General features: G+C 33.2%; 1 protein-coding gene across 5 annotated transcripts in view; it reads left to right on the forward strand.

The window, feature by feature from the left end:
* The window catches only part of LOC129002701 (protein phosphatase 1 regulatory subunit 16A), a 113,962-nt gene that overhangs the window by 48,760 nt on the left and 51,258 nt on the right, over positions 1-13,944 (forward strand). For 2 of the 5 annotated variants that reach the window (XM_054430699.1, XM_054430700.1), the window contains exons 5-10: positions 824-1,052; positions 1,781-1,906; positions 3,045-3,120; positions 3,296-3,510; positions 4,371-4,424; positions 5,324-5,431. In XM_054430699.1, the coding sequence (XP_054286674.1) occupies positions 824-1,052; positions 1,781-1,906; positions 3,045-3,120; positions 3,296-3,510; positions 4,371-4,424; positions 5,324-5,431 (808 nt within the window). The remainder of the gene's footprint in view (positions 1-823; positions 1,053-1,780; positions 1,907-3,044; positions 3,121-3,295; positions 3,511-4,370; positions 4,425-5,323; positions 5,432-13,944) is intronic. The other 3 variants (XM_054430703.1, XM_054430702.1, XM_054430704.1) reach the window with 3 other exon arrangements.

The following is a 13,944-nucleotide window of genomic DNA, read 5'->3' on the forward strand; positions in this document are numbered from 1 at the left end:
CCGATGACTGATGTGTTTTATTACGTTTATCATTGTTTTAGCGTTAAAAATCAAAAGTAGTGATATACGTGGTGCATTATAAGAAGATTTAAGTGGTTTTGAAGTGCTGGTTGATGATCCTGAAGAAGTAGGTAGTGATATTGATGTAAATTATCTGCCAGATTCCTAGCTATGGTTAGGCTATGCATTCTTAGCTAAACGCTATGTACTGAAATCCGTTTTTCGCTCATAACTTATTTATTTGATAACTTACCTCGCTATATGATTATATATTTGTAATCCTCATTAAATTTAGAACAAAGTGGCTATTTTCAAATATTGATAGGCCTATAATTTATACAATTTCATTGAGCGCGAACTTATTTTTTTTTTGAAAATTTTCGAAATTATATTTTTTTTTACCTAAAAATTTTTTTTTTTTTTAAATGTTCCTTATGTTTTATATATAATATTGAAGCCCATGATTTTCCAAACAAAATGGTATATAGAACATTAGAATTAACATTGTTTTAAGCTTCTCAGATCCGTTTTAATAAAACCTTGCAAAGGGGCCAAAAATAGGTGGACATTAAGGCCTAAACTATGGACACTCGGAGGGTTAAGCTTGTTATCAGTCACAACTAAACTTTATTAAATGGAATCTTGAGTTTCTGACTAGCTCCCTGACAAGTGAAATCTGCACTCATCATGTATGTGTCAATCTGTCATAATTTTTTTTTTACAAATAATCGCACCTGATTTTAATAAGGTAATACATTGAAAGAATAACAAACAAATAGCTGAGGTATTTTTAACATTAGGTATGGATTTTATATTTTTCTAGTGGAGCAGACCTGTTAGCTGTCAACGCAGATGGGAATATGGCCTATGATATTTGCGAAGATGAGGCTGCGCTCGAGCACATAGAGAGTGAGATGGCGAGGCGCGGAGTGACTCAACAGCTGATTGACGAGACTCGAGCGCTCACCGAGACACAGATGTTGGCAGACCTGACGCAGGCGGCGGCGGCGGGAGCCGATCTAGAGCTGCATGATGATCACGGTGCAACACCGGTGAGTATGTTTATAATGAGGTTATTATAGTAATCATCTTTATATTGACTATTCGACTATGGATAAAACTAAGAATTTCATTCCCACGTAAAAGCAGTTGCTATGGCTAAAGCTATAACCAGACATAGGTTCTGCAACCTAGGAGTCAAAGTCACCGGGGCCTTACATACATACACTATTGTACTTTGCAATATACAATTTGTGTCTATGGAATAAAGATGATTTGATTTGATTTGATTAAGTTGTTGTTGAGGTAGACAGGTCTGATAAATCGGTGGGTAGTCTAAAGCGTTGTCTCTCAAGCCAAAAGACGTTGGTTGAGGATTTTAATCCAATATCAACCCTCGGCCATGGTGTTTAACTTATGATTGGTTAACCTGTCCTTGGCAGAGGTTGAAGGAAGGCACCATGAAATATACGATCAGTGTCTCTTTTGGAAGTTGGTTTCGATGAATTCTTATGAGGTGCTTTGCAGTTTTGCTACTTGTTTGCTTTTCCTGACTGTAAATCCACAAAAAACTTGAAAATTTTAAGACTATTTGTATTTGAAGATCATACGATGATGGAACACCATAACAAAAATTAATGTAGCTTAATTACTGAACATTTTATGGATTTTAAATGCTTAAGTATCTAAGTATGTTTTAAATTTAAACAAACAGTTAAGATTGCAACATTTTTTATACTTTAAAGGATTTATTTCTGATTATCAATCTGTTCTATTGCAGCTTCACATAGCTGCTGCCAACGGCTACCTAAGAGTGGTAGAGTTTCTGCTGGACCAACACGTCAGTACAGATGTCAAAGATAATGACGACTGGCAGCCTGTACATGCAGCAGCTTGTTGGGGACATGTGAGTACTTTACACTACACTGGGTAGCTGAGTGGTTAGTATCTCTTTTGGTAATTGATAGACTGGTAAGTCCCTAAGAAATGGTTTTAGTTGTTTTGGAGGTAGGGAATTTATTTTCTGCTTCTTGACAACAACACAATTATTAAAATTGGTTGATCTTTTATTAAGGTGTCTCATCGTCTTCACTTTGCGATGTAATGTAAACCAGTGGTATCACAAATAATATAATAACTGAAACATGGTTATTTACTACATGGTTAGGGTATACCTCACAATTTTATCTCCTTTTAGATGTCTTGGATGTCTTCATCAAAATAAAACTGTACTATTTTTACTGAATTAGTGTTTTTAACCATCAATAAAAGTAGACATTTCATTCCCATATGAAAGCTGTAAAAAGCCTGATAATATAATGAATGTAGTTGTATTGAGCTATCCCCAGAGTGCTCTGAGATCTATTATTTTATTATTTATTTCTGTTATATCCTGAAACCTTTTAACTTTTAACTGAGTCTAATCAAAAGAACTGCTTCTTGTTAACTATTGCATCTTTCATGGCACATCAAATTCCAAAAAAGAGAAAATCCAGTTTTTACAGAAGCAAACTCTATGTGAGTAGCTCATTCATCTTCTTCTATTGAAAGAAAAAACTTGCTTCAGCCCATTCATCTTGATATAGTGTCTTGTTCAGCTTCGAAATGTCAATGATGTAAGGCTGTTTCTATTTTATGCCAACAAACTGTGAAAGTCAGAATGATTAGAAACATTTTTCTGATTTATTACTACTACTACTGATGGGGTGTCACAAATCTCAGTTGATTTTTTGCCTCGTAGATTAGCTAGCCGCCTCCACTCTTCTCTATCCTCCCCCATACAGATTTATTGAGTTGTCTGAATCATTGGCAAAAGTTTCACCACACTCACCGTAAACTCGTCCTTTACTTGGCTTGCCTATTAATTTTGATGTCTTACCACTCGGCTGACTTGAATATCATGTAATCACAAGGTCTTCCAGTGACTTAAGTTACTGACTATGTAGAAGCATTGACTATTGGATACTGAAGATAGAGGCCAGACAATATTCAGGATTAACATTTTAGGAGTTTGTAGTTTTTTCATTTGCTTAAATTATTTCCAGTTGGAGGTGGTAGAACTGCTGGTGCACAATGGAGCAGATCTCAATGCCAGGACAAAGCATGACGAAACACCTGCAGGTAAGTGGAGTTTGTCATAATTAATTATAAAAAAAAAAATTATTTACTTCTTAATAGATTTGAAATTAGAACTAAACAAAATCGAGACAATTTTAGGCCATCACAGAATGTTTTGAATGAAAGCAAAATTTCAACTCTATATTGAGCATTTCATAAACTACAAGTCTGTCCACAGATATCTGTGAGGACCCCGAGCTGCGTGAGCGGATCACAGAACTGCGTACAGAACAGGAGAGCAAGCGGCAACAGGAGGCGCGACGCAGAGTAAAGCGAACTCAGAGCAACAACACCCGAACTCAGTCTGTACGCAGGACCAGCATACGTGACAAGACACTCACTAGCAAGAAGGACGCTGTTGAGGAGGCAAGACTGAGGCGACAGGCACAAGAGGTCAGGGCAATGAGTATAAAAAAGTATCCTAGTATAGTTGTATAGGTGAACAAGTATAAAAAGTAGCCTTTAAGCCATGTGTAATATACTAAAATAATTAAAACATCAAAACATAACAACTTTTACACCACAATACTCTTAAATATCATAAAAAGGATGTTCTACCAGCCAGTTATATAGCCTATCTTTAAAGACAGATTCAGGCAACTCTCTTGACTGACTGAAAGAATGTAAAATAGGCTACACGGATATATTTTTGTCAGAAACAACAATTATTAACCTATTCACTAAATAAATAACTCTTTACAATTTTAAACAGACAAAGTCAATATGAGCTGACCAGGAAAGACTGGTGTCAATCAATATGCCCCGGATTTGTACAGTCCTAACCTCTTTACAAACTATACCTGAGCCTAAATCTTTGTTTTTGTATGATAAACTAGGTGTTGTGTCTTACCAACATTAAGAAGGAGATTTTTTGCACTTAACCAATCACTGGCATGTTTCATTGTCTGATCTACAGGTAACTTTACCTATCCAAATCAGTGTGAACAGTTAAGAATGTTGTGTCATCGGCAAACATAGTGGTTTGAGAATCCTCAATACTAAGTAGCAAATCATTATTAACAGAAATAAAAGAGAGCAGGGGACCAAGGACGGAGCCTCGGGGAACCCCGGTTTTAACTTCACTTACTAAAGAAGTCATCTAAACTATAAGCCATTTTAATTTTAAAATAAAGTAATTGGTTAAAATAAGCCGCGCACAGGGTGTGCTGATGTCAAAATTATTTTTTTACGTAATTTCAAGGATAAGAAGTGTTAATAGTTTTTGTTTGTTTTACATGCTATCATGGATTCAGGATGCAAAAACAAACCCTTTAACACCAATAGTGCAAACACCAAGTGAGCCAAAGGTAATAATTACCACAAACACCTAATAATAACCTAAACAATTTTAGGTTTTGTTAACTTAAAATATAAATTACACTTTTTACAGTTGAACAGAAAAGATTGATTAAGTAAATTGAGAAGTATGTTTATTCAATATGACCCTTCAGTCTGGAAAACAGCTACTAAATACTGCTGTTGGGTGTGTTTTTTTTTTATAAGTGCTAAAATGACACAGTTTCTTTTAAATTTCAGTGGTCTGCTTACTATAAACTAAAAACTATCTGCTAACTAGCTAAATATATTGGATAAAACCATGAAGGCATTCACTAGTGATGGGCAAAGTACGGCCCTTTGGACTTGTCAACCTGGCCCACTGCATCGTTTTTGATTAGTCTGAAATGAAATGAAATGAAATTAACTTAATTTATAATTTGCAAACATGTGCACGAATGGCGTCATTACATTGGATCAAAATCATAATGCTTAATCCTAAAAAAGTACAAGTCCTACAAAGTCTTATCTGTCACACACACTGACATATTCTTCCAAGGAATAAAAGTCTACATTATTGTGGCTTTTAGCGAGTTTTCTACCATTGTATCATAAATTTGAGTTTCATGAAATAAAGTAGAATATGAAAACCAAAATCACTTGTATCTTTGTTTCATCCAATTTCTTTGGAGGATTTATTTCATTCAGTCCTTCCCGGTCAAAATTGTTTTTCTTTTGAAACGCCCAACATTAACTATTAAACTTTTTTGAATCACATTAAATTTTGTCTGTCTGAATGCCTCTCAAAGTCTAAAATATATTCAAAAGGGTATTCAAATTCCCAAAAGGTTTTCTGTCAAGTATTAAATTATTATTAGGTTTAGTAAATTGTGATTGACAAAGAATGTTCTTTACATGCTGTCATGGAAAGGATGATAAAATTGATCCTTTGGCAACACCAATAGTACAAACTCCACCACAAGAGTGTTCAGATGTCCCTGTTACTGCTGATATTGAGCCACATGAAGAAATAGAAGAGGTAAAGTTGGCTGCTACATGTTCAGTCGTGTTTGTTCTCCCTGCTGCTGTTTGTTCGTCAAGTGTCGCTTTTTTGTAGTTGTGTTTTTAATGTTCTTTGTATGATTTGTTTTGTTACGATGTAGTAGCTTATTTTATTTGATAAAAATTAAAATAAATGTTACATTTAAGCATTTTGGTTAGGAATTATCTGGATGGGAGAGTGAGCTTTGTAACAGAAGAAACATAAAAACTATACATATTAGAATATTTCAATGTTACTTTTTATAGACTTCCACGACACTGTAGAATCCGACTACATCTCTCTTTCCAATTTAAACCTTCCTTGATTGAAAATTCTCTTTGTGACAGTAAAATATTCTTACTTTTAGCAAATTTCCCTATAGGGAAGTAGCTATTACCCTAGGTCTCATGGTAAGACCTAGGCCGGGGACCGATTTACTTTTTCATTTTGATGTACACAGAGGAAAACACCATTCGTTCAAATTTTTACATATATGTGTGTCCATCCGTACGATAACTTGAGTAATTTTTGTCCGATTTTGATAAAATTTGGTTTGAAGGTGTAAGGCGGGATAAACTTGAATGAGTTCGCAAACCAGCATGATCGGACTATGGGAACGGGGGTTTATGGGGGGTTTTATGGGGTGAAAATAGGTTGACCAGCATGATCGGACTATGGGAACTGGTTTTTATGGGGTAAAAATAGGTTTTTCCCATTTTTGACCCTAAAATCGCAAAATTTCACAATTTCTTTTCAAACTATTTTGTAGAGCTTAAAAAAACAAATAATTTAGTATATTGAAGCGTTATATAATGCGTCTAATTGTTACGCATAAAATTCAAAAAAATTGTAATTTTAAAATTCCCATATTATTCTTATGGAGAATACGTCAAATGTTATAGTTTGCTTGATTATGAACATATTTTGATAAAATAACATTTTACATTTAAAAAAACCTTTTTTACCCTCCCTGTTGCAGCAAACCTAAGTACTCGTTAGACTAATTCTGTTAAGATAGGGAACAAATGTAATATTTTTAAGGAGAAATTTTAGTGTAAATCCAATCAGGCGAATGGAAACTCACTAAGTATGCAGGTCTGCTGCGGCACGGGGAATTTAAAATTTACATTTTTTTGGAATTTTCTCCGTAACCATTAGGCGCATAATAACACTTCAATATACAAATTATTTGTTTTTTTAAGCTCTACAAAATGGTTTGGAAAGAAATTGCTAAATTTTATGTTTTTTGTGTCAAAACCTATTTTTAACCCATAAAACCCCCCGTAAAACCCCATTCCCATAGTCCGATCATGCTTTATGATTTAAGTTTATGACTAACTTATCTTCTACACTACAAAATAGATCTAATATAAATTCACTGATAAATTAACCTTTTTTGTAGTTCCAAGATTTCAGGTTTTTCTTTATCCTTGGTCACTCTATATGGATTGTCTTCATTTTAAATCCAGTTTATTTGTTCAATTTTAATAGCTTTGAGTTTTTAATCTTGCCTTTGCTGTGTATTTTTACATCAGAGGAGTCCACTTGCAAGATTACTTCTTGATGAATTGTCTTCCTTACTATATCTTGTTCCTCTTTGGTATACTTTTCATATGGTTGAGGAAAATCCATGTATTCTTGTCGTAAAAATAGGAACAGATCAGATTTTCAGTATTTCATTCATCCTTTCTTTCTTCTAAGCCGATGGGGGATTCCCTGTATGCTTATCACGACTTAAAGTCGGAGTCAAAGGACCCTAGAAGAGAAATTACCGCACTTCTTATGTACCTACTCTAAAAATTGGGAGCCTCATATTGTGTGAGGGAGTTTTGAGCATGTATTTTTGGTGTTTTTATAAAAGCACTCTATAGGGAACTCACAGTATAAGCGATATGCAGATAATCTGGGCAGAACCCTAGACACACACCACTGCATAAATGTTAATAATTTAATAATGAATTTTAAATGCAAAAGTTTTGTTTTACTAAAAAAACGTTTTAAAAATATAAATTGATAACAAACTACTCGAAACTGTTTGTTGTAATGTTTTATGGTTTAGTATTTCAGAAGGCACACTTGTTTATAAAGCCTAATGTAAAAAATATCTTTGTTATTTAATTTTTGTAGTTTTATTTGTTTATATTCTATTCTTTAGTTGTTGGTGCAGCCAAATCCCGCCTTGGGCATAAATGGCCATGGGAGTGAGTAAGTGAGTGTGTTTTCAAGTAAAATATTATAATTTTAAAATGATATTTTTCATTGAAAACTTATGGTGGGCCTATACTATGGTCATAATTTGAAATTCTAGATGAATCGTAGAAGAGAAGAGTATTGCTCTGGTCATCTCCTTGTTTTTCTTTGATGGTTCAGCGACATTTACCTGTACAACAACAATTTTGAGTGACAGAGTCCATAGGACTCTCACCCACTTGCCGCATTTTGATTCCTAATCCAATATTGCGCATGAATGTTTGTTTAATACATGCATATAACGCTAAGAACCTCTACTGTACTCTAAAAGAAAGGGACAGAGGGCGTACTACCATTTTTTAATATCTGCTGTGATCTCATTCAAACCCGCACCCCACCGGAAACAATCATACCATCCATTAGTATAAGTTCGAACCAAAGATTAAAAAACTTTAAAAATGATGTAATGATTTCAATACATTTTGTCAATTACAAAAATACCTTTTCTGGTCAAAAGCTTAAAATAGATATATTAAACTATGATCTTACATCCATTTTATGCATTTCATCTTCTCATAGGAAGACTTAAACTGGATTTATTTCACTGCAGTGTTTAGGAAAGAAAGGGGGAAAAATACCTTATTATACTAAAGAATATCTACTGTTTTCTAAAGCAAAGGGACAGAGGGCGTACTTACCGTACGTTAATTTCTACTTTGCTCTCCTCGTTCCATCAAGTACCCCACCGGAAACAAACATACTATACATTAGTATCAGATAATTTGTAACAAAATATATTTATCAGTATAAATTTTTAACTGTTTTTTTAGTACTGGAAAGGTATGTTATGCTTGGCAATGGGTGAGAGTTTGATATTTTTAAACAAAGTTAAAAAGATTTAAGTTTATGTATAACTTATCTTCTACACTACAAAATAGATCTAATATAAATTCACTGATAAATTAACCTTTTTTGTAGTTCCAAGATTTCAGGTTTTTATTTATCCTTGGTCATTCTATATGGACTGTCTTCATTTTAAATCCAGTTTTTTTTCAATTTTAATAGCTAAGAGTTTTTAATCTTGCTTTTGCTGTGTATTTTTACATCAGAGACGTCCACTTGTATGATTATTTCTTGATGAACTGACTTCCTAACTATTCCTTGTTCCACTTTGGTATCCTTTTCAATTGGTTGAGGAAAATCCATGTATTCTTGTCATAAAAAGAGGAACAGATCAGATTATCAGTATTTCATTCTTCCTTTCTTTCTTGTAAGCCGATGGGGGAATCCCTGTATGCTTATCACGACTTAAAGTCGGAGTCAAAGGACCCTAGAAGAAAAATTGCCTCACTTCTTATGTACCTACTCTAAAAATTGGGAGCCTAACATTCCTATTGTGTGAGGGAGTTTTGAGGATGTATTTTTGGCGTTTTTATAAAAGCACTCTATAGGGAACTCACAGTATAAGTGATATGCAGAAAATCTGGGCAGAACCCTAAACACACGCCACTGCATAAATGTTAATAATTTAATAAAGAATTTTAAATGCAAAAGTTTTGTTTTACTAAAAAAACGTTTAAAAAAAATTAATTGATAACAAACTACCGGAAACTTTTTGTTGTAATGTTTAATGGTTAAGTATTTCAGAACGCACACTTGTTTGTAATGCCTAATGTAAAAAATATCTTTCCTACTCTAGTTAATTTTTGTAGTTTTATTTTTTTTTATTCTTTTCTTTAGTTGTTGGTGCGGCAGTGAGTAAGTGATTGTGTATAATCTTTGCAAGTAAAATAGTATAATTTTTTATGATATTTTTCAATAAATTTTAATGGTGGGCCTAAACTAAAGTTGTACTGTAATTTGAAATTCTAGATGACTCGTAGTAGAGAAGAGTATTGCTCTGGTCATCTCCTTGTTTCTTCTTTGATGGTTCAGCGACATCTACCTGTACAACAACAATTTTGAGTGACAGAGTCCATAGGACTCTCACCCACTTGCCGCATTTTGATTCCTAATCCAATATTGCGCATGAATGTTTGTTTAATACATGCATATAACGCTAAGAACCTCTACTGTACTCTAAAAGAAAGGGACAGAGGGCGTACTACCATTTTTTAATATCTGCTGTGATCTCATTCAAACCCGCACCCCACCGGAAACAATCATACCATCCATTAATATCAGTTATAACCAAAGATTAAAAAACTTTAAAGATGATGTAATGATTCCAATACATTTTGTCAATTTAAACAATATTTTTTCTGGTCAAAAGCTTTAAATAGATATACTTAAGTATTATCCAACATTCATTTTATGCATTTCATCTTCTCAAAGAAAGATTTAGACTGGATTTAATTCACTGCAGTGTAAAGGACGGAAAGAGGGAAAAATACCTTACTATACTAAAGAATATCTACTGTTTTCTAAAGCAAAGGGACAGAAGGCGTACTTACCGTACGTTAATTTCTTCTTTGCTCTCCTCGTTCCATCAAGTACCCCACCGGAAACAAACATACTATACATTAGTATCAGATAATTTGTAACAAAATATATTTATCAGTATAAATTTTTAACTGTTTTTTTAGTACTGGAAAGGTATGTTATGCTTGGCAATGGGTGAGAGTTTGATATTTTTAAACACAGTTAAAAAGATTTAAGTTTATGTATAACTTATCTTCTACACTACAAAATAGATCTAATATAAATTCACTGATAAATTAACCTTTTTTGTAGTTCCAAGATTTCAGGTTTTTCTTTATCCTTGGTCATTCTATATGGACTGTCTTCATTTTAAATCCAGTTTTTTTTTTTCAATTTTAATAGCTTCGAGTTTTTAATCTTGCTTTTGCTGTGTATTTTTACATCAGAGACGTCCACTTGTGTGATTATTTCTTGATGAACTGTCTTCCTTACTATTCCTTGTTTCTCTTTGGTATCCTTTTCAATTGGTTGAGGAAAATCCATGTATTCTTGTCATAAAAAGAGAAACAGATCAGATTTTCAGTATTTCATTCTTCCTTTCTTTCTTCTAAGCCGATGGGGAAATCCCTGTATGCTTATCACGACTTAAAGTCGGAGTCAAAGGACCCTAGAAGAGAAATTGCCGCACTTCTTATGTACCTACTCTAAAAGTTGGGAGCCTAACATTCCTATTGTGTGAGGGAGTTTTGAGGATGTATTTTTGGCGTTTTTATAAAAGCACTCTATAGGGAACTCACAGTATAAGTGATATGCAGATAATCTGGGCAGAACCCTAGACACACGCCACTGCATAAATGTTAATAATTTAATAATGAATTTTAAATGCAAAAGTTTTGTTTTACTAAAAAAACGTTAAAAAAAAATTAATTGATAACAAACTACCGGAAACTTTTTGTTGTAATGTTTAATGGTTAAGTATTTCACAACGCACACTTGTTTGTAATGCCTAATGTAAAAAATATCTTTGCTACTCTAGTTAAGTTTTGTAGTTTTATTTTTTTTTATTCTTTTCTTTAGTTGTTGGTGCGGCAGTGAGTAAGTGATTGTGTATAGTCTTTGCAAGTAAAATAGTATAATTTTTTATGATATTTTTCAATAAATTTTTATGGTGGGCCTAAACTAAAGTTGTACTGTAATTTGAAATTCTAGATGAGTCGTAGTAGAGAAGAGTATTGCTCTGGTCATCTCCTTGTTTCTTCTTTGATGGTTCAGCGACATCTACCTGTACAACAACAATTTTGAGTGACAGAGTCCAAAGGACTCTCACCCACTTGCCGAATTTTGATTCCTAATCCAATATTGCGCATGAATGTTTGATTAATACATGCATATAATGCTAAGAACCTCTACTGTACTCTAAAAGAAAGGGACAGACGGCGTACTTACCATTGTTTAATATCTGCTGTGGTCTCGTTCAATCCCGCACCCCACCGGAAACAAACATACCATCCAATAATATCAGTTATAACCAAAGATTAAAAAACTTTAAAGATGATGTAATGATTCCAATACATTTTGTCAATTTAAACAATATTTTTTCTGGTCAAAAGCTTTAAATAGATATACTTAACTATTATCCAACATGCATTTTATGCATTTCATCTTCTCATAGAAAGATTTAGACTGGATTTAATTCACTGCAGTGTAAAGGACGGAAAGAGGGAAAAATACCTTACTATACTAAAGAATATCTACTGTTTTCTAAAGCAAAGGGACAGAAGGCGTACTTACCGTACGTTAATTTCTTCTTTGCTCTCCTCGTTCCATCAAGTACCCCACCGGAAACAAACATACTATACATTAGTATCAGATAATTTGTAACAAAATATATTTATCAGTATAAATTTTTAACTGTTTTTTTAGTACTGGAAAGGTATGTTATGCTTGGCAATGGGTGAGAGTTTGATATTTTTAAACAAAGTTAAAAAGATTTAAGTTTATGTATAACTTATCTTCTACACTACAAAATAGATCTTATATAAATTCACTGATAAATTAACCTTTTTTGTAGTTCCAAGATTTCAGGTTTTTCTTTATCCTTGGTCATTCTATATGGACTGTCTTCATTTTAAATCCAGTTTTTTTTTTCAATTTTAATAGCTTCGAGTTTTTAATCTTGCTTTTGCTGTGTATTTTTACATCAGAGGAGTCCACTTGTATGATTATTTCTTGATGAACTGTCTTCCTTACTATTCCTTGTTCCTCTTTGGTATCCTTTTCAATTGGTTGAGGAAAATCCATGTATTCTTGTCATAAAAAGAGGAACAGATCAGATTTTCAGTATTTCATTCTTCCTTTCTTTCTTCTAAGCCGATGGGGGAATCCCTGTATGCTTATCACGACTTAAAGTCGGAGTCAAAGGACCCTAGAAGAGAAATTGCCGCACTTCTTATGTACCTACTCTAAAAGTTGGGAGCCTAACATAACTATTGTGTGAGGGAGTTTTGAGGATGTATTTTTGGCGTTTTTATAAAAGCACTCTATAGGGAACTCACAGTATAAGTGATATGCAGATAATCTGGGCAGAACCCTAGACACACGCCACTGCATAAATGTTAATAATGTAATAATGAATTTTAAATGCAAAAGTTTTGTTTTACTAAAAAAACGTTTTAAAAAAATTAATTGATAACAAACTACCGGAAACTTTTTGTTGTAATGTTTAATGGTTAAGTATTTCAGAACGCACACTTGTTTGTAATGCCTAATGTAAAAAATATCTTTGCTACTCTAGTTAAGTTTTGTAGTTTTATTTTTTTTTATTCTTTTCTTTAGTTGTTGGTGCGGCAGTGAGTAAGTGATTGTGTATAGTCTTTGCAAGTAAAATAGTATAATTTTTTATGATATTTTTCAATAAATTTTTATGGTGGGCCTAAACTAAAGTTGTACTGTAATTTGAAATTCTAGATGAGTCGTAGTAGAGAAGAGTATTGCTCTGGTCATCTCCTTGTTTCTTCTTTGATGGTTCAGCGACATCTACCTGTACAACAACAATTTTGAGTGACAGAGTCCAAAGGACTCTCACCCACTTGCCGCATTTTGATTCCTAATCCAATATTATGCGCATAAATGTTTGATTAATACATGCATATAATGCTAAGAACCTCTACTGTACTCTAAAAGAAAGGGACAGACGGCGTACTTACCATTGTTTAATATCTGCTGTGGTCTCGTTCAATCCCGCACCCCACCGGAAACAAACATACCATCCAATAATATCAGTTATAACCAAAGATTAAAAAACTTTAAAGATGATGTAATGATTCCAATACATTTTGTCAATTTAAACAATATTTTTTCTGGTCAAAAGCTTTAAATAGATATACTTAACTATTATCCAACATTCATTTTATGCATTTCATCTTCTCATAGAAAGATTAAGACTGGATTTAATTCACTGCAGTGTAAAGGACGGAAAGAGGGAAAAATACCTTACTATACTAAAGAATATCTACTGTTTTCTAAAGCAAAGGGACAGAAGGCGTACTTACCGTACGTTAATTTCTTCTTTGCTCTCCTCGTTCCATCAAGTACCCCACCGGAAACAAACATACTATACATTAGTATCAGATAATTTGTAACAAAATATATTTATCAGTATAAATTTTTAACTGTTTTTTTAGTACTGGAAAGGTATGTTATGCTTGGCAATGGGTGAGAGTTTGATATTTTTAAACAAAGTTAAAAAGATTTAAGTTTATGTATAACTTATCTTCTACACTACAAAATAGATCTAATATAAATTCACTGATAAATTAACCTTTTTTGTAGTTCCAAGATTTCAGGTTTTTCTTTATCCTTGGTCATTCTATATGGACTGTCTTCATTTTAAATCCAGT

The sequence above is a fragment of the Macrosteles quadrilineatus genome, unplaced genomic scaffold (assembly GCF_028750875.1).
Source record: "Macrosteles quadrilineatus isolate MER2022 unplaced genomic scaffold, UCM_ALF_1.0 Scaffold_9__3_contigs__length_116548681, whole genome shotgun sequence".
NCBI lineage: Eukaryota > Metazoa > Arthropoda > Insecta > Hemiptera > Cicadellidae > Macrosteles > Macrosteles quadrilineatus.